Below are 18,150 nucleotides of genomic sequence, written 5' to 3' on the forward strand. Positions count from 1 at the left end.
GTCACAGCCAGGTGCCCACAATTGAAGTGCCAGTGAGAGAAGAGGGAGACAAGTGGCAGCTCGGGTGAGCACATCGATGGATCCTGGGACAGGTGAGTGTGTGTTTATTAAGGCTGCATTCCCACCTTAGCATTTTCAGCTCCTAAAACACCAGAAAAAAGGCCCAACAAGCAAAATCCCATTCATTTAAATAGCCCCTGTTCACGTCTGAGCGTTCTGTAGCCTGAAGCAAAATGCCTAAAGCTCAAAAAAGTAGATGAGTTACTTTTTGGGCAGATTACAAGCGTTTTTCTGCTTTTTACATTGGTGACCTTTTGACCTGTGCAAAATCATGCCAAAAAACGCAGTAAAAAATAACGTGACTTTTTGCCTGAAAACGAAACGCTCAGGTGTGAATGCAGCCTAAAAGTCAGCAGCTACACTTTTTGTAGCTGCTGACTTTTAATAAACATAGAAACAACTGGAGCTCCTCTTTAAAAATGTAATTTGCTTTTAACATTTGATTTTGGAATGAATGGACTTTCCCAAAATGAAAACTACATTGACTGCTACAAATTTGTTCACGCAAGAAAATGTTTTTATCCTGCTCCTTTGAATTTTCTCATCACTGTGGTTGAAAACGATTGGATCCCACTATCGATTAGAAAGTCAAATGAACAATTTTAAAAATAAAAATTTCGAACTAACTAGTGTATGGCCACAGAACTCATTATCAGTTGTAAACTAGATTTGACAGCTGTCTGTTTTTACAAAGTGTTAAGAAATGCTTCTGCATTCTTGTGTCCCTATGGGGTTCATTTACTAAATCTGGAGAGTGCAAAATCTGGTGCAGCTCTGCATAGCAACCAATCAACTTCCAGGTTTTTGTCAAAGCTTAAAGGGGATATAAACCCTTGTTTTTTTCTTTTTTTTTTAAATAACAATCATATCATACTTACCTCCACTGTGCAGATCGTTTTGTACAGAGTGGCCCCTATCACCGTCTCCTGGGGCCCCCCCAATGGTGCTCGCTGCTCCTCCCCGCATCAATAAACTCCCTGCGAGTCCAGTATTTGCGTCCATAGACACAGAATGCCGGATGTGGCCCCGCGTCATTGGATTTGACTGACAGCAGCGGGAGCCAATGGCTGCGCTGCTATCAATCTATCCAATCAAGACCCAAGAAGCCCGGCCAGAGAATGTGTGCATGTCTCAGGTGAGTAAAACGGGGGGGCTGGGGGGCTGCTCAGTGACAGAAGTTTTTTTCACCTTAATGCATAAGATGCATTAAGGTGAAAAAACACAAGGGTTTACAACCCCTTTAATTGAACAAGCTGAAGTTAGAAGCTGATTGGCTACCATGCACAGCTGCACTCTCCAGTTTTAGTAAAACAACCCCTATGGGTCTATTGGAACAGACACTCTTTGGAAATGTTCAGAAATGCTTGAAATCAGCCATGAGGCCTTCTATTAAGAGACATTTAAAGATAAGAAATATTTAAAAAAACAAACAGTTACCGGCTTGTACAAGCATCTGATCAAACTGATGACCAGATACTTTGAACGACAGAGGAGAGATATGGGGACCCCAGATCTCTTCATAAAGAGGAGCTGTCATAGACCATGCTATCACAAGGGATGTTGTTCATCCCTAGTGATAGCAATGGAAAAAATAAAGATACAGTGTAAAAATTTGTAAAAACGTAAATAAAATAAATAACATTTAAAAAAAAAAGTAGAGTGCCCTATCCCCCCCCCCCCCCCCCCCAATGCAAACACATGCATCAGTCCCAAATGCAATGTAAACGCCTATTGCTCCACACACGTGAGGTATCGCTATTTGCATCAGAGCATGAACAATCATTTTTGCCCCAGACTTCCTGTGTAAGCATCATAATTGCCCACATGGAAGAGAAATATATTTCCAATATATATTGAGAAAAAAACTATATATATGTGACATAGATTTACAATATATTGTAAATCTATGTCACATATATAATTTTTTTCTAAATGTATTGGAAATATATTTCTCTTCCATGTGGGTGGCCCAGGGCTGAACTGGTTAAACATAGTTAAATTTAGGCAGAAACCATAATACCTCTCCTGTGTGCACCTCCCTTGTTAGTTATAAGTCGATGGCCTGCTAAAGATTTTTTTTTTTCTTTCTACCCAACATAAAAGCAAAAAAGGAATTCTATCCAAATGATGGCAAATATCCAAAAGTAAACAGTGCTGCTGATTGTTCAGCATCTCAAATCCCTCTTGCCATAATACCGATCTTTAATCACCGCTGGCAAGGAAGAGATTGGTTTGTGCTCCAGATTCCAGTCTTCTTCACAGTAGTTTAGGCACATGAGTTGGACATGTTGTCCTCTTTGATAAGTTAAAGCATCAATAAAATATAATACTGAATCTTGTCAACAATAGTTCCTCGGAGTCTAGTCCTCATGGAGTTTCTGTAGTATTTGCTTCAGCTGCTCCTGTGCATTGTGACAGAAGTCACAAGTCTTAGAAGATGTGTCCCAGGTCATGTTGGTGACAATCTGTATTAGACATTCCTGTGCAGAGTTCAGGTCTTGATCGAACCTTCTGTCATCTGTCTGAAGAGCCATGTGTGTGCAGGTGTTTCTGAATTCTATGCTGTCCTAGGAGGAGTAAAAACATAAATGTTACTTATAGAAAATTAAAGCAGAACTGTAGGTGGATATAAAAAAAATGTGAAGCCTCGCTCTATGCAAAAAAAATTCCCATTCCTCCCACCCCCACTAAGAGCCAGCTATACTAACATAAGTCCCCTGTTCATGACCTTTGTCATCACTAGTTCCAGGGCAGGGGGACTACTAATCCAGCGATACAATGGCACCTGAGATCATCGATTCCTTCCACTCCCCTCCACTGACATCAGTCCTCTTCTGGATCCTGAGAGGACCCCGCTTTTGGACATCCAAAAGAAAGTGTCCATGTCACCAGGAAGAAGGTCCCACGCAGGAAGTAAACGGAAGGGGAGAGGGCTTGGGTGGAGTTCCACCCAAAAATGGAACTTCCACTTTAAGTGATCGTGACCCCCTGACATGACACATTTGGCATGTAATTTTTTTTTGGCATCCAGCTCCCACTTCCTCCCGGAGCTCCACAGCGCTGGAAGGAAGTTAACCTCTCCCCCCGTCCTTCCCTGCAATCTTCTGGGACACGTCACAGGTCCCAGAAGATTGCCCGGTCATTCACAGTGTGCAGCCGGTGCCCCCCCCGGCATCCCAGCATGTTGCTCTCTTCTGATATACCTAAATGACCCTTCTCTACATACTTCTTAAAGTGGGGTTCCACCCAAAAAAACAAAAATATCTGAAAAATTCTAAAAAAAAAAACAAAAAAAATTTGGATATTTTTTTTTTTTTTACTTACCTCTAAATGCCTGTTGCTAGGTGGTCCCTCGTAGTCTGCCTCTTCCTTTGCCTGGGCTGGTGACATCACTTCCCCCTCGGCACAGGAAGGGCTCTGCTCCCTCCCTCCCTCCTGTCAATCATCTGGGACCCATTACAGGTCCCAGGTGATTGAGCGGCCAATCACGGCGCGCGGCGCCGCTCGCGCATGCGCAGTGGGTGCCAGGCTGTGAAGCCACAGCCCGGCGCCCACAGTTGAAATGCCGGCACCGACGAGCGGATGTGGGGGATCAAGCGGGGCTTCGATCCCCCGCATCGCTGGACCCTGGGACAGGTAAGATTCCAATTAAAAGTCAGCAGCTGCAGTATTTGTAGCTGCTGATTTTTAATTTTTTTTTTTTTTTTTAATGGAGCCCCTGGGTGGAACTCCTCTTTAATAAGTGCCTTAGAATCTCAGCTCAATTGTTCTGCTTATTCATTAAAGCCTTGTAAGCATACTCTAATGTTACATTTGCTATGTAGACTGATGGCATGTGTACCTTTTTATTCCTAATGTGTTTGTGTTTGATAAATAAAAACTTTTCTGTTAAAAAAAATGTCACTGGTCAAGTGTCAAAAGTGTCCGATCTGTCCGCCGCAATGTCGCAGTCCCGCTAAAAATCGCAGATCACTGCCATTACTAGTAAAAAAAAAAAAAATAATAATAATAAAAATGCCATAAATCTATCCCCTATTTTGTAGACACTATAACTGTTGCGCAAACCAATCAATATACGCTTATGGCGATTTTTTTTTTACCAAAAATATGTAGAAGAATACATATTGGCCTAAATTGATAAAGAAATTTGACGCAGTGCCGTATCGCAAAAAATGGCCTGGTCATTAAGGGGGAAAATCTTCTGGTCCTTAAAGTGGTTGTAAACCCCCCTGACCTATTTTTACTTATAGGTAAGCCTATAATAAGGCTTGCCTATATGTACTGAAAATATCTCCTAAACGTGCGCCGTTTGGGAGATGTTTGCCTTGTAGTGCGCCGATGATGTCATCAGCGCATGCGCAGTGAAGAAATGGTCCTCCGTGCCGTTTCTACCCCAGCGTGTGCCGTGACTGGCGGCTCCCGAGCACATGCGCGGGAGTGACGTCACGTGGCCCCGGAAGGAAGAGGGGTGAAGATGAATGCTTCCACCAGCGGGGACATCGTGGGCTTCGTTTGTAGGTAAGTGCCACATAATGGGCTAGTATGCGGTGCATACTAGCCCATTATACTTTTACTTTGCAGGGGATTAAAGAGGAAGTAAATCAGGGTTTACTTCCTCTTTAAGTGTTTAAGGTAAAAAAACTCCCCAATATCTGTCCTCCCAACCCCCCCCCCCTTCCTAAACACTTACCTGACACCTCCACTGAGAGCACCACTGCTCTCTCATGTATCCACTGAATCTGCCCAGCGTTCAAGTCCTGGCAGAGTCTGTGTAATCGCAGGTGATATCTGTGTAATCGCAGGTGATATTCCATGCATATGAAAAGACAGACGGTTTCAGATTACCTTGGTAGCAGTCTTTGAACATGCGCAGGTCAGTGGTGGCCCATCCATTAGGAGCGCATGGGTACCGCCCCCCCTATCCACACATCTGGCCCTCTAATCTACATGCAGGGCAGCGGACACATGGATTCCAATAGGGTTTTTTTTTTTGAAGCATGTGATTAGAGCCTGAGGCTCTAATAGGCTTCAAAAAAGGGTGAACTCGGGACACAGAGCACTGCGCCCTGAGCCCACCCAGTTGTGTGACAATAGCGAATGAATATTCGCTGTTGTCACACTGATTCTCCTCCCGGCCATTAAGGAAGTGGGTCCTGAGACCCATATCCCGATTGGCCGAAAGGAGAAGCGATCCTATTGGCCTAGGAGAAGGAGGAAGGAGACGCAGGGGAAGCCAGACTGACCCACCAGCCTCCACTGTCTCCAGGGGTGGCTCACCAACACCGGCATAGCCACATCCAGCACTCCCCGGATCAGACAGGGGAGGGAGGAGGAGGGGTGATCAGAGTGTCATCCCGGGCAGGACATCTGCCTCTTAATGTAGGGAGGCCTTCCGCCTTCCTGTCTCCCGTGGGGGGAGGGGTGTTGCTGGTGTTCCCCGCCTTCATGTCTGTCTCCCGCGGGGGGGGTGGGCGGGTGGCATTGGTTTGCCGCCTCTCCCCAAATTATTGAGCACCAGCCACCACTGGCGCAGGTAAACCTCACACATGTGCAGGTACTCGGGGATACCAGAGCACATGCAGATGTGCTGCAGGGTTCTCTCGGGAGTGAGCCCCATGGCACATCTGCACACGCACAGGGGGTGAGGAGAAATTCTCGCCTAATTGATAGAATAAAGTACTTTGTTTTTCAAAAAATGCCCATTTGTAGAGGAATGTAGGGAAAGGGGGGAATATCGGTCGAATGATTGTCCATTTTTTTTTGCATGCTAGTCTCATATCAAAAATGCTTACTCAACTTTCGAAAATTCTCATATAAAAGAATACAACTTCGGAGGTGATGTAATGTAATGTGTTGTATTGTATTGTAATGTATTATTTCCTTTTCCAAGCATGTGTGGTCTTGCTCTTCTGTTTTTTTTTCTCGATGAATACTGTACTGATTAAACTAAATTCATACGTTCTGGTATTGTACAAGAAAAATGTTTGTGTTTGTCCCTTCAGATAATTTCGGATGAACTGTCATGATTGGATCTCGAAAGCTGTGTACTAACAATCAGATTATCATACAAGCGTTTTGCAAGCGGTATTTTTCATCAGATTTTCTGGTTGTGTACATTAGGCTTTAGGGTGAAGGTCCACTTTAAGATAAGAAAATAAGTTATATCTATTAGAAAATCAAACAAACCTCCTGAAAATGATTTCTTTAACCACTGTACGGCTCTGTTGTTCTGAGAGGGTGTCCATGGACATCCTCCCGGAATCACGCCCCTGGGGTGTGCATTCAGTGCGCTCTGTGATCTTGGTAAAGAGCCAATCACAGTGGCCCTTTACCACATGATCAGCTGTGTCCAATCACAGCTGAACACAGTGTAACAGACTTGCCAGTTATCATCAGTACTTTCCTCAGGCACTGTCACAGCATGAGGAGAGCTGGTAACCGGCAATCCTGGCAGGAGACATGTTCACAGGTATTCAGGGCACTGATCATCAGTGCCCTGATTATTAGTGCAGTCCCATCAGTGCCAATCAGTGCTCATCGAAGCTGCCCATCAGTGCCCATCAATGTTGCCCATCAGTGCTGCCCATCAGTGCATATTAGTGCCACCCATCAGTGCCACCTAATCAGTGTCCCTATCAGTGCAGCCTCATTGGTGCCCAAAATGCAGCCTCATCGGTGCCAATATTCAGTGGCAATATTAATTTGCTATTGTCACACAACTGGGTGGGCTCAGGACGCAGAGCCCGCCCTTTTTTGAAGCCTATTAGAGCCTCTGGCTCTAATCATGTGCTTCTAAAAATTAAAAAAAAACCATTGTAATCCATCTGTCAGGCGCCCCGCATGTAGATTAGGGGGCTGGACACATTGATTAGGGGGCTGTGACCATGCGCCCTGTATGGATGGGCCGCCACGGATGGGCACTGTGTTGCATGACTGCACAATTGCCACAGCGCTGAAAGCTGAAAATTGGCCGGGGGGAAGGGGTTGAAAGTTACCTTCAGGGCACATCTCTGAGTTAATGGTCTCATAAAAGATAGATCAAAAGGATATTCTACATCTCTCTATATTTATTGGTCTCTGAGTAAGAAGAATACAAAGTAAAAGACTATTTGATAAACACTGTTTCCAAATTAAGGACTACAATTACATTGTTAGTAAGTAGCACGAATTTCCTCCAAAACAAACACACAGAACTGGTTTCTGCAATTTACAAACATCTATAACCCTGCAGAACCTTCACTAGAACCATAGAGGGGGACAATCAGGGGAAAATCCCTCCAGAACCTGTACAGATCATAAAGTCATCACACAGCACAGTACTCACTTTGATCTGCATTGTGAACTGATGGTCCAGCGGCAGATGTTGCAGCATGTTCTCCTCCACCAGCAGCAGCTCCAGTATAGATCGGACCACCCTGGAGAGCCGGTGCCGGGATGCCCTCTGTGCCAGGGTAAGACACCGGGGGGAAGGTCCACCATCCGGGTTATCTGAGGACATCTCCATGGCAGTCTGTTGTGCCCCGGCCTGGGGGGGAGAGAATCCGCTGATGGTGGCCCCCTCTGAAATAAAGAGGTCGGGGATGGTGCATTGTATACCCCTCTGCTCCAGGAGGGGGAGGAGGGTGTGCAGAGCCTTGGCTTGGTGGCTGATAACGTCCCTTATAACTGCCGGACGGGGCATGGTTGGTGTCCTGTGGATCTGGTGCTGGAGGAGTAGAGATGTCCGATGGATAAGCTCAGTGCAGACATCCGATGGAGGATCTCAGAGAAGACATCCGATGGAGAAACTGAAATAGCACACTAAGGAGCTCGGAGAAGACAAGTGGGATGGAGGAGCTCAGAGAAGAGACATCCAATGGAGGAGCTCAGAGAAGACACATCTGATGGAGGAGCTCAGAGAAGAGGCATCCGATGGAGGAGCTCAGAGAAGACAAGTGGACTGGAGGAGCTCAGAGAAGACAAGTGGGATGGAGGAGCTCAGAGAAGACATCTGATGGAGGAGCTCAAAGAAGAGGTATCCGATGGAGGAGCTCAGAGAAGACAAGTGGGATGGAGGAGCTCAGAGAAGAGACATCCGATGGAGGAGCTCAAAGAAGACAAGTGGGCTGGAGGAGCTCAGAGAAGACACATTCGATAGAGGAGCTCAGAGAGGAGACATCCGATGGAGGAGCTCAAAGAAGACAAGTGGGCTGGAGGAGCTCAGAGAACACACATCCGATGGAGGATGGCAGAGAAGGCTGGTCGGTGTAATCTGAGCCCTAGGGCGACCTTTACCCCTTCACACGGCCAGTTCCCAGATGCTCCTCATTGTCTGCTCTCTATCAGCGGAGTACAGTGTTATCTTATCGTTACCATCCAGACAGTGTATTTCACAAGCATCTGTCTGTGCACTTTGTATAAGCGGTGTTTAGCTTTCTGCTGTAATAAAAATAACAAAACATGGAAAAGAAGTTGGAAAGTCAGTCATTAAACTCTCATATAAACATAAATATACAAACAGAAAGGTGCAGCGCTTTAAACAGGGGAATACCAAAAGGTATTCCTACATGTGCCAACAAATTACTGTTATGGATTGGAGCTGCCAGCTATTTTTATATTTTATAAACATAAATATGTTAGGGCTCATTTACATTTGCGCAGTGCGTTAATGCATATACGCATTAAAGCGCGTTATGTCACCCGGTAAAGTGTGTTACATTAGAGCAACCTACAACCACGTTAATATTAGGGACCAATTATTATCTATGTCTCGCATGTGTTGATGCGTTGTGATGCCATTCATTTTAATTAGCACCCCAACACACATGTATTGCAATGCTTGGCAACACGCTTTGGCAACACGCAACATGCATTGCAGCAAAAATGGAACCAGTCTGATTTTGGAGACTTTTGGTGAGTAGGAAGCCCATTAATTTCAATAAATCAATGGGCTTCCTACTCACCAAAAGTCTCCAAAATCAGACGTCACAAAATGTTTGCAGCAACACACTACAGCGCGTTGCCAAGCACTGCAACGTATGTGTGTTGGGGTGCTAATAAAAATGAATGACATCGCAACGCATCAACACATGCAAGGCATAGATAATAATTGGCCCCTAATATTAAAGTGGTTGTAGGCTGCCCTAATGTAACACACTTTACAGAGTGACATAACATGCAATAATGTGTATGCCCTTAAAGGGGTTGTAAAGGTTTAATTTTTTTAAATGACAAACATATCATACTTACCTCCACTGTGCAGTTTGTTTTGCACAGAGTGGCCCCGATCCTTGTCTTCTGGGGTCCCTCGGCAGCTGTCTCGGCTCCTCCCAGCAAAAGCTAACCCCCCTCTGGGAAGCGCTCTCCCAAGGGGGTTAGCTTGCGGGTGCGCTCCCGTGTGATACAGTCGGCGGCCATAGCCGCCGACTGTATCACTCGGCCCGCCCCCGGCGCGTCATTAATTTGATTGACAGCAGTGGAAGCCAATGGCTGTGCTGCTATCAATCATCCAATGAAGAGCCCACAAGAGCTGAGGGGAAAGCAACGTGGGATTGCGCCCACCGAGATTTAAGGGTCAGGTAAGTAAAACGGGGGCTCGGGGGGGTCAGTGTTTTTGCAAGGTGTTTTTTCACCTTAATGCATAGGATGCATTAAGGTGAAAAAACACAAACCTTTACAACCCCTTTTAATATTAAAGTGGTTGTAAAAGCAGAAGTTTTTTTTACCTTACTGCGCGCTAAGAAAAAAACCTTCTGCATGCAGCCACCCAAGCCCTCCATAATACTTGCCTGATCTCGATCCAGAGACATTCACGAGAGCCGTGGCTATCTCACACCTCATTGGCTCAGAGACAGCAGCGGGAGCCATTGGCTTGGGGTGTTGTCAATCAGAGCCAGTAAGGAGAGGGCGTGGGGCTGGGGCGTGGCTGAGCTCAGCTCTGTGTGTCCATAAGACCAGGTGGGGGGGGGGTGCAGCCAGGAGCACCAGCGGGGGCCCAAGAAGAGAAGGATCAGGGGTGCTCTGCATGTGCAAAAACCCAGAACAGGTAAGTATGACATTTTTGTCATTGGCTCCTGCTGCTGTCAGTCAAAGCCAGTGAAGAGGGAGAAGTGTCCTGCTCTGCGTGTCAGAACCCCCCCCCCCGCCCCCTAATAATTACCTGGGCCTGATCTCATTCTTTCGATGTTCAGAAGAACCAAGGCTCTCTTGCTCCTTATCAGCAGCCAGTCAATCAGAGCCAGTGATGGGGGTGGGGCTTGGGAGCAAGCATGCACAAGTGGAATGTTATGGGGGGCACTTGGCGGGAGGGGGTTATGCAGCCAGGAGGGCTGGCAGGGGTCCTGAGAAGAGAAGAATCAGGGGTGCTCTGTGCAAAATCCCAGAGAAGGTAAGTATGACATGTTCGTTATTTTATTTAACCACTTGACCTCCAGAGGATTTACCTCCCTTAATGACCAGGCCATTTTTTGCGATACAGCACTGTGTTACTTTAACTGATAATTGCTTGGTCATGCAACACTGTACCCAAATAAAATGTATGTCCTTTTTTTCCTACAAATAGAGCTTTCTTTTGGTGGTATTCAATCACCTCTTCTGTTTTTATTTTTTGCGCTATATACAAAAAAAGACTGTAAATTTTGCAAAAAACAATTTTTACTTTCTGCTATAAAACACATCCAATAAAAAAAAAAAAATGAAAAAATCAAATTTCTTCATCAATTTAGGTCAATATGTATTCTTCTAGATATTTTCAGGAAAAAAAAAATCACAATAAGCGGTTATTCATTGGTTTGCGCACTATGGGATATTTGTATTAAATTTTTTTTAAATTTTTTTATTTTTTACTTGTAATGGTGGCGATCAGTGACTTATAGCGGGACTGCGTTATTGTGGTGGACAAATCAGACACTAACTGACACCTTTTGGGGACCAGTGACACCCCTGCTACTAATACAGTGATAAGTGCTAAAAATATGCACTGTCACTGCACTAATGACAACACCTGGGAAGGGGTTAACATCAGGGGCAATTAAAGGGTTAAATGTGTTCCTAGCCAGTGCTTGTTTCCTGTGGGGGAGATGCTTTTACTAAGTGAAATCATAGATCGGTGTCCCTGCTTTGCAAGAACACAGGATCAATGTCTTCCCTACTGACAGAACGGCGACTTGCCTTTACACCGCAAGTGAAAAAAAGAAGCTTTACAAAGCAATTTCAAAGTTATTTTCAATATTATTTTAAAGTTAAAAGTCTTTTATATGAGTTTTGCGGTTAAAGCTGAACTCCAGTAATCTTTTTTTTATGCACACAGCAACAGTCACATGATTTACCTCTGAGGCCTGGTTCACACCTATTTAGATTGCAGTTGATATGCAGTCCACATAGGTGTATTTAAAGAAAATCTTTCTTTACATTTATTTTTTTTTACAGTTCCGTCTCTATGTTTCTAACCCTAGTTATAAGGTTCAACCTGCCTCTCTTTCCCCCCACCTGCTGCATCCTATTTGACAACACATTTAAAGGAATGAATAAGCTCCGGGAGGGGGGCGGAGTGAAATGCGTTGGGGACATGGCCTAACGGGAGCCCAGGTTGAGGTTGTCTCTCTCATACCACCATAGGACTCCATGGATGTGCAGCACCAGGGATCTTTCCTCTCTATCTTCCACCAACAGATTTAAAGGAGACGGTTGATTCAAAGCTGCAGCTTGTCCCAGCTGTTAGTACTTTATAACAACAAGAAATGGTTAGAGGAATGCATTTTCTGACACACCCCCTCCCTCTGCATTCCTCTTGCTGTTGCTTGTCTCAGTAAAGCGTTCACAGCTGAAACAAATTGAAGCTTTAAATCAACCGTCTCCTTCAGAGCTTTTGTTCAATTGGCAGTGGAAGTGTATATATAGCCAAAACATTTTTTTTGTTTTGGATAGAGAAGGGAAGAGTTAAAACCCCTGCTGTTTTTGTTTGTTTTTTTTTTTAAAGCATGTGATTATTTATTTATTTATTTCAGGTACTTATATAGCGCCATCAATTTACGCAGCGCTTTACATATACATTGTACATTCACATCAGTCCCTACCCTCAAGGAGCTTACAATCTAAGGTTCCTAACTCACATTCATACATGTACAAGATACAAAAGGAAATGCCGCTCGCAGGACTGCCACACCTGGATAAAAGCTCCCGTCCTACACAGTCGCTAATGCGTTTCACGTCTGCTGATAGCTATGAGTAAGCATCAGTAGATGTGAAACGCGTTAGCGACTGTTCCTGTACTATCCACCTCTGATGTGACTTATTTTGGATTTTAAATATTTTTTCCAATAAAGATGTCCTGTTTTTCATTGAGTGCGGCCGTCCAGGATTGCTTCTTTTCCTCCTCACATTCATACATACTAGGGACAAATTAGACAGGATCCAATTAACCTACCAGTCTTTGGAGTGTGTGAAGAAACCAAAGTACACGGAGGAAACCCACGCAGGCACAGGGAGAGGCTCTAATAGGTTTAAAAAAAGGGTGGGCTTGGGGTGCAGAGCACTGCGCCCTGATCCCACCCAGTTGTGTGACAATAACTAATTAATATTCACTGTTGTCACACTGATTCTCCTCCTCCTGAGACCCGTTTCCCGATTGGCAGAAAGGAGAAGCCATCCTTTTGGCCTAGGAGGAAGGAGGAGGAGACGTATAGCCGCCATGATGCAGAGGAGACGCATGGGAAGCCCAACCGATGGAGGGGGACTCGGAGGCCGGGACACGGAGGAGACTGAGGGGGGAAGCTGCCGACGTCTCCACATGTCAGTCCAGGGGCAGCACAGAGTAAGTGAGCCAGCGACCGGAGGGGAGTGTGGGTATGGTGTGCGATGTGGGCTGTAGCGATGGGGGGGTGGGGGTCCGTGGTCAGGTCCGTCCGCTGCCCCCCCTCCGACCGATGGGGCACCTGCCACTGCAAACAATAAAAACTTGACAGAGGGTCTAACCCTTCAGCACTTTATCCAAACAAAAACATAGGTTTTGCCTAGAGAAACATTTTAATATAGTGAAGATCAATATATCTGACAGATAATACAATGTAGGCTGGGTTATGAAGATTGGGGAACCTTCCCTTTTCCTGACGGTTTCTGCCTAAAAATACTTGCATATCTAAATAACTAGAGAACCCCAATCTGACAGAACATAATAGTCTGTGGTTCTATTGTCTATATATTTGAAATCCATGACATACATTACCAGAGCTGAATAGCTATATCTGTAACCAGATCAAGTCTTCTCGTGATGTTGTCAGATCTTTGCTGTGTGTATGAATGACACAGAATACATAGAACATATACATATACAACTATTACTCAGCTAAGATAATTATATTCTGTGATACTTGATGCTATGCTGTAAATAAAACAAGCTGACACAACTGGTTATAACAGGAAGGCAATGTGATGTACAGGATTCCGTCTGACAGCTGAAACTGGGGGGAGGAGAGAAGTCATAATTTAATTATATCTTGTTTGTTTTGACTAATGAGTTTAAAATCTTAATGCTCATCTGGCTGAACATCGTTAATTTTAGATCAGAAATGTTTGTTTTTGAAATGTTCAGTCGCTTTCTGAAAGCTGGCATTTTTTTCTCCTTTCTTATTTGAATGAACAAAATTCTTAATGTGATTCTCAGTGGGGGAGAATTGAATTATTGTAATGCACTTGGGCTAGTAAAAGTTTTATCTGGAATTAGAACTTTCAGGGTCATGAACATTTGTTACAAACACAGGTGTTTGTTGAGTGTATGAAAAACTGGATTTGAATTCTATTATATTTACCACATCCTTAAAGCAGAGTTCCACACAAAAATGGAACTTCCGCTTTTCGGAACCCTCCCCCCCTCCGGTGTCACATTTGGCACCTTTCAGGGGGGAGGGGGGTGCAGATACCTGTCTAAGACAGGTATTTGCATCCACTTCCGGCATAGACTCCCACGGGAGTCTATGCCTCTTCCTGTCTCTCCGCGCTGTCTCCTGGGAAACACACAGGTCCCAGGAGATAGCAGGGACCAGTTACGATGCGCATGCGCACTAGGGAACCGGGAAGTGAAGCCGCAACGCTTCACTTCCTGATTCCCTCACCTAGGATGGTGGCGGCAGCTGCCAAAAATCGAGCGGGTTATCGGCGTCGGCTGCCGACATCGCTGGACCCTGGGACAGGTAAGTAGCCATTTATTAAAAGTCAGCAGCTGCAGTATTTGTAGCTGCTGGCTTTTAATATTTTTTTTTTTTAGATTGATGTAGGTGGACTCCCTCTTTAAAAATAATCACATTTTGTTGCTTTGCAGCCTAAAATGAAGACACGGCGTTTTTGTTTTATCCAGCTGTATTTACTCAGTGCAACTTATAACATCCAAGTGAAAGATATAACACCAACATGTCAGGAAAAAAAAATTAAAAACTGAATCACTGAGTTGGAAAAAAGGATCACCCCCCCTTCTAAAAATGAAGATGCTAATCATCTTCTCAATGGCACACAAAGCCTTTCAACTGTGATCAGCTGTGGTCATTTTGATTAGTTCAGCATGAAAAGAGCTTTACTGGAGCATTTCAATCCCTGGTAGTTTGGAGAGGAACGTGTAAAAACACAGAGGGCGGGACTTTGAATGAAGCACCGGACAGCAAATAAATATTTAGATGAAAAGAAGGAATTTTATTAGAGGGCTGGGTAAAATACATATATAAATAAATATAGATCTGGTAACACTGATACAAAGTAACATATATATATATACATTGATTGAGCCATTGAGGATCATCCATGTAAACATGTATAATGATAACAGTGATATATGCTGGACAACATGTAAAAAACAATGGTAATCTCACATGTTATGAAACATCAAATTCCTTAGTTCATCATAAGACAAAGGGGTATATGCACTAATTCATATGGTATAACTTGCGGGACCTATGGTCTCATTGGACCTGAGAAGATAAATACATAGTAGCTTGATAAATCTTGGTAAAGTTAATATGAACATGACAAACGATAGCTCTACGCATTTCGTGGCTTAGCGCCACTCGTCAGGAGCAAGCATGTGTGATATCTGTAGAAATAATGTAGATATAAAAAGAATAACGTTAAGAAGAAAGACAAGGTTAGGGGTGGGGTGTCACCCCCTGTAACCGAGGCTTACTTACTGAGGTTTGATGTAGTGCCCATATGGTGGTAGGGCAGCACGAGCAATCCGGACACATCTCCAAAACGGGAGCTGAGGTTGAAGGTCCCGAGGACTGGGGGAGGGGCGATACACGAGGCGGTCACAGCAATTGAGGACAGACTAAAAAAGAGAATTGTGGTTTTATTATTTGGCCTCAACACGAAACAATATGTATGTGGTGGAAATCTAATAGAGCTCACCATCCAAATAACACCATTCCTACAGTAAAGCATGGAGGTGGTAATATCCTGTTATGGGGGTGTTTCTCTGCAGCAGAGAGTGGAACACAGAATAGAAGGATATATGGATGAGGCAAAATACTATCAAATTCTTAGAGAAAAACCTGCTGCCCTCTGCCAGAAAGTTGTCAATGCGAAGAAGGTTTTCCCTCCAACATGACAACGACACAAAGCACACAGCAAAAATGACCACACATTGGTTGAAGGAGAAAAAGGTGAATGTCCTTGCATGCAAGCATACACAGGGTGCAGTGAAGAGGCCTTGCAGTTTATGCATGCGTTTGCAAATATGTGCTAACTAAACCCCTGTTTTTAACGCAGACTGTTGGACAGGTTAATTTGGTCAGTTGGCAGACTGGTTCATGAGTTGAGCTATGGAATGTTCTGTTTTTGTCTTTCATGTGATAGCCCTTCCATGTGCTCCTTGTTGTGAAGGCCAATTATAGGTTACTGGTGTAAATATGGTCCAGGACACACTGTACGCCTTTGCTGCCACTGTGCTCTTGCTAGGTGTCCAGTGTGCTTCACTTTAAGCATTATTAAAAAGCACAGCTCCCAAAAAAAGGCCATTTTTAAAACTTTTTTTTGCATTGATCCATGTCCCCTGGGGCAGGACCCAGGTCCCCAAACACTTTTTATGACAATAACTTGCATATAAGCCTTTAAAATGAGCACTTTTGATTATTCATGTTCGTGTTCCATAGACTTTAACGGTGTTCGCGTGTTCGAAGGAATTTTTTGCCTGTTTGCATGTTCTGCTGCGAACCGAACAGGGGTGTTCGGCTCATCCCTATTGCTGAACACATAAAGTAATTTAGGGAGGAAGGTCATTTTAATGAGGGTAATCCTACCTACAAGGGAAAGGGGCAGTGATTTCCAGATCTGACATTTAAGAGTCAGTGGTTGTAGTACCGGGTATACGTTATCATCTAGATAGGAAGAGGGATTGGTCTGTACCTCTATGCCCAGGTAGCGGAATTTAGGAACCCAGGACAGTTGGGACCCAGCCTGAGGGGGAGGCTGAGGTGTACGGGATAGGGAGAAAAGAAGTTACTTAGACCAATTGATCTTGATGCCCGAGAATATTCCAGGGCATCGGGCAGGTATAGCAAGGCATCGTCCACATACGGGGGAAATCTTCTCCTGTATGGGCCCGATTTGGATACCAGGTATCAATGGGGATGCTCTGATCAGGATAGCTAAAGGCTCCATTGCCAAAGCAAAGAGGCCAAGGGACAGCGGACAACCCTGTCTGGTGCCTTGGCTGAGGGGGAAGGGTGGTGAGAGGATCCCATTAGTTCTAACTCTGGCCATAGGGGATCTATATAACAGTTGTATCCAGGAGATGAAGTTAGGGCTGAAGCCAAACTTGGCAAGAACTCGCCATAGGAAGGGCCATTCGACAGAGTCGAAGGCCTTTTCTGCATCGAGGGACGCTACCACCCCAGGGGGGGCGTTGTCCCTCGAGTGGGCGATGTTAGTGTACAAGCGTCGGATGTCAGTGCCCTTGCCAGGCATGAAGTCAGATTGGTCCTTGTGAACCAAGGACAATATCACCGAGTTTAAACGGTTAGCAAGTATGATGGTGAAGATTTTTGCATCGACGTTTAGTAGTGAGATTGGGCGGTAAGACCCAAAAAGTTCTGGGTTCTTACCCGGCTTAGGCAACACCACAATGATCGCCTCCGACATAGATTGCGGTATTCGTTCCTCCTCTAGCATAGTGAGGAGCAGAGAATGGAAGTGGGAGGTTATACCGTCAGCGTGTTTCTTATAGTATGCCGCTGGGAGTCCATCTGGGCCCAGCGTTTTCACAGTCTGGAGTGAAGCGACAGCAGTCTGCACTTCTTTCATGGCAAAGGGGGCATCTAGTCTATTGCGGGTGTCAGGGGTGAGCTCTGGGACGTCTACCGTATCAAGGAAGGACAGTAAGCTCTCAGTGTCATATGTCACATTGGAGAAGTAAAGTCTTGTATAGAAGGTCTGAAACTAGGCATTAATCATAGCTGGGTCTGAGAGCAAAGAGTCGTCATCTACATCCCTGATAAGAGCAATATGGGTCGTCAGTGAGCGCTCTTTAGCAAGCCAGGCCAGCAGTCTACCCGTGCGTTCACCCTGCTCAAAAATTCTCTGGGATTGGGAGAAAAGGATTTTCTGGGAGTATGTAGCTCGGAGGACGGCTATTTCCTTGTAGAGCACTTGTAGGTTTCCATAAACCTCTCGGTCCCCAGTGTTTACATATTGTGTCTCCAGCCTCTGCGCCCAGGTCTCCACCTCCTCAAGAGTCAAAGACGACTCTTTCAGCACTCTGCTAATGACTAACTGATATTGGCCACGGATATGGGCTTTAAAACCATCCCAGAATACTGCTGGTGCAGCTGTGCCCCTATTTCGCGGCCAAAAATCAGCCATCTCAGATGTCAACACTGAATAAATGACACAATGTAAAGTAGTGAGTGTACAGCTTGTATAACAGTGTACATTTGCTGTCCCCTCAAAATAACTCAACACACAGCCATTAATGTCTAAACCGCTGGCAACAAAAGTGAGTACACCCCTAAGTGAAAATGTGCAAATTAGGCCCAAATAGCCATTTTCCCTCCCGGTCTCATGTGACTTGTTAGTGTTACAAAGTCTCAGGTGTGAATGGGGAGCAGGTGTGTTAAATTTAGTGTTATCACT

General features: G+C 44.8%; 1 protein-coding gene across 4 annotated transcripts; it reads right to left on the reverse strand.

Moving 5' to 3' along the window:
* Positions 1 to 1,745: 1,745 nt before the first annotated feature.
* DLEU7 (deleted in lymphocytic leukemia 7) lies at positions 1,746 to 13,388 on the reverse strand. 4 transcript variants are annotated; one of them, XM_073613228.1, is made up of 3 exons: positions 13,262 to 13,388; positions 7,385 to 8,478; positions 1,746 to 2,627 (listed from the first exon to the last, which is right to left on the reverse strand). In XM_073613228.1, exons 2-3 carry the CDS (start codon positions 7,739 to 7,741, stop codon positions 2,421 to 2,423), a joined length of 564 nt encoding a protein of 187 aa, XP_073469329.1. In that variant the 5' UTR covers positions 7,742 to 8,478; positions 13,262 to 13,388; the 3' UTR covers positions 1,746 to 2,420. The 4 variants fall into 4 exon arrangements, with proteins under 4 accessions (XP_073469329.1, XP_073469332.1, XP_073469330.1 ...); XM_073613231.1 differs by having other exon boundaries at positions 7,385 to 8,475; positions 13,262 to 13,352; XM_073613229.1 differs by having other exon boundaries at positions 13,257 to 13,341.
* Between the last annotated feature and the right edge of the window lie 4,762 nt (positions 13,389 to 18,150).

The sequence above is a fragment of the Aquarana catesbeiana genome, linkage group LG02 (assembly GCF_042186555.1).
Source record: "Aquarana catesbeiana isolate 2022-GZ linkage group LG02, ASM4218655v1, whole genome shotgun sequence".
Lineage (NCBI taxonomy): Eukaryota > Metazoa > Chordata > Amphibia > Anura > Ranidae > Aquarana > Aquarana catesbeiana.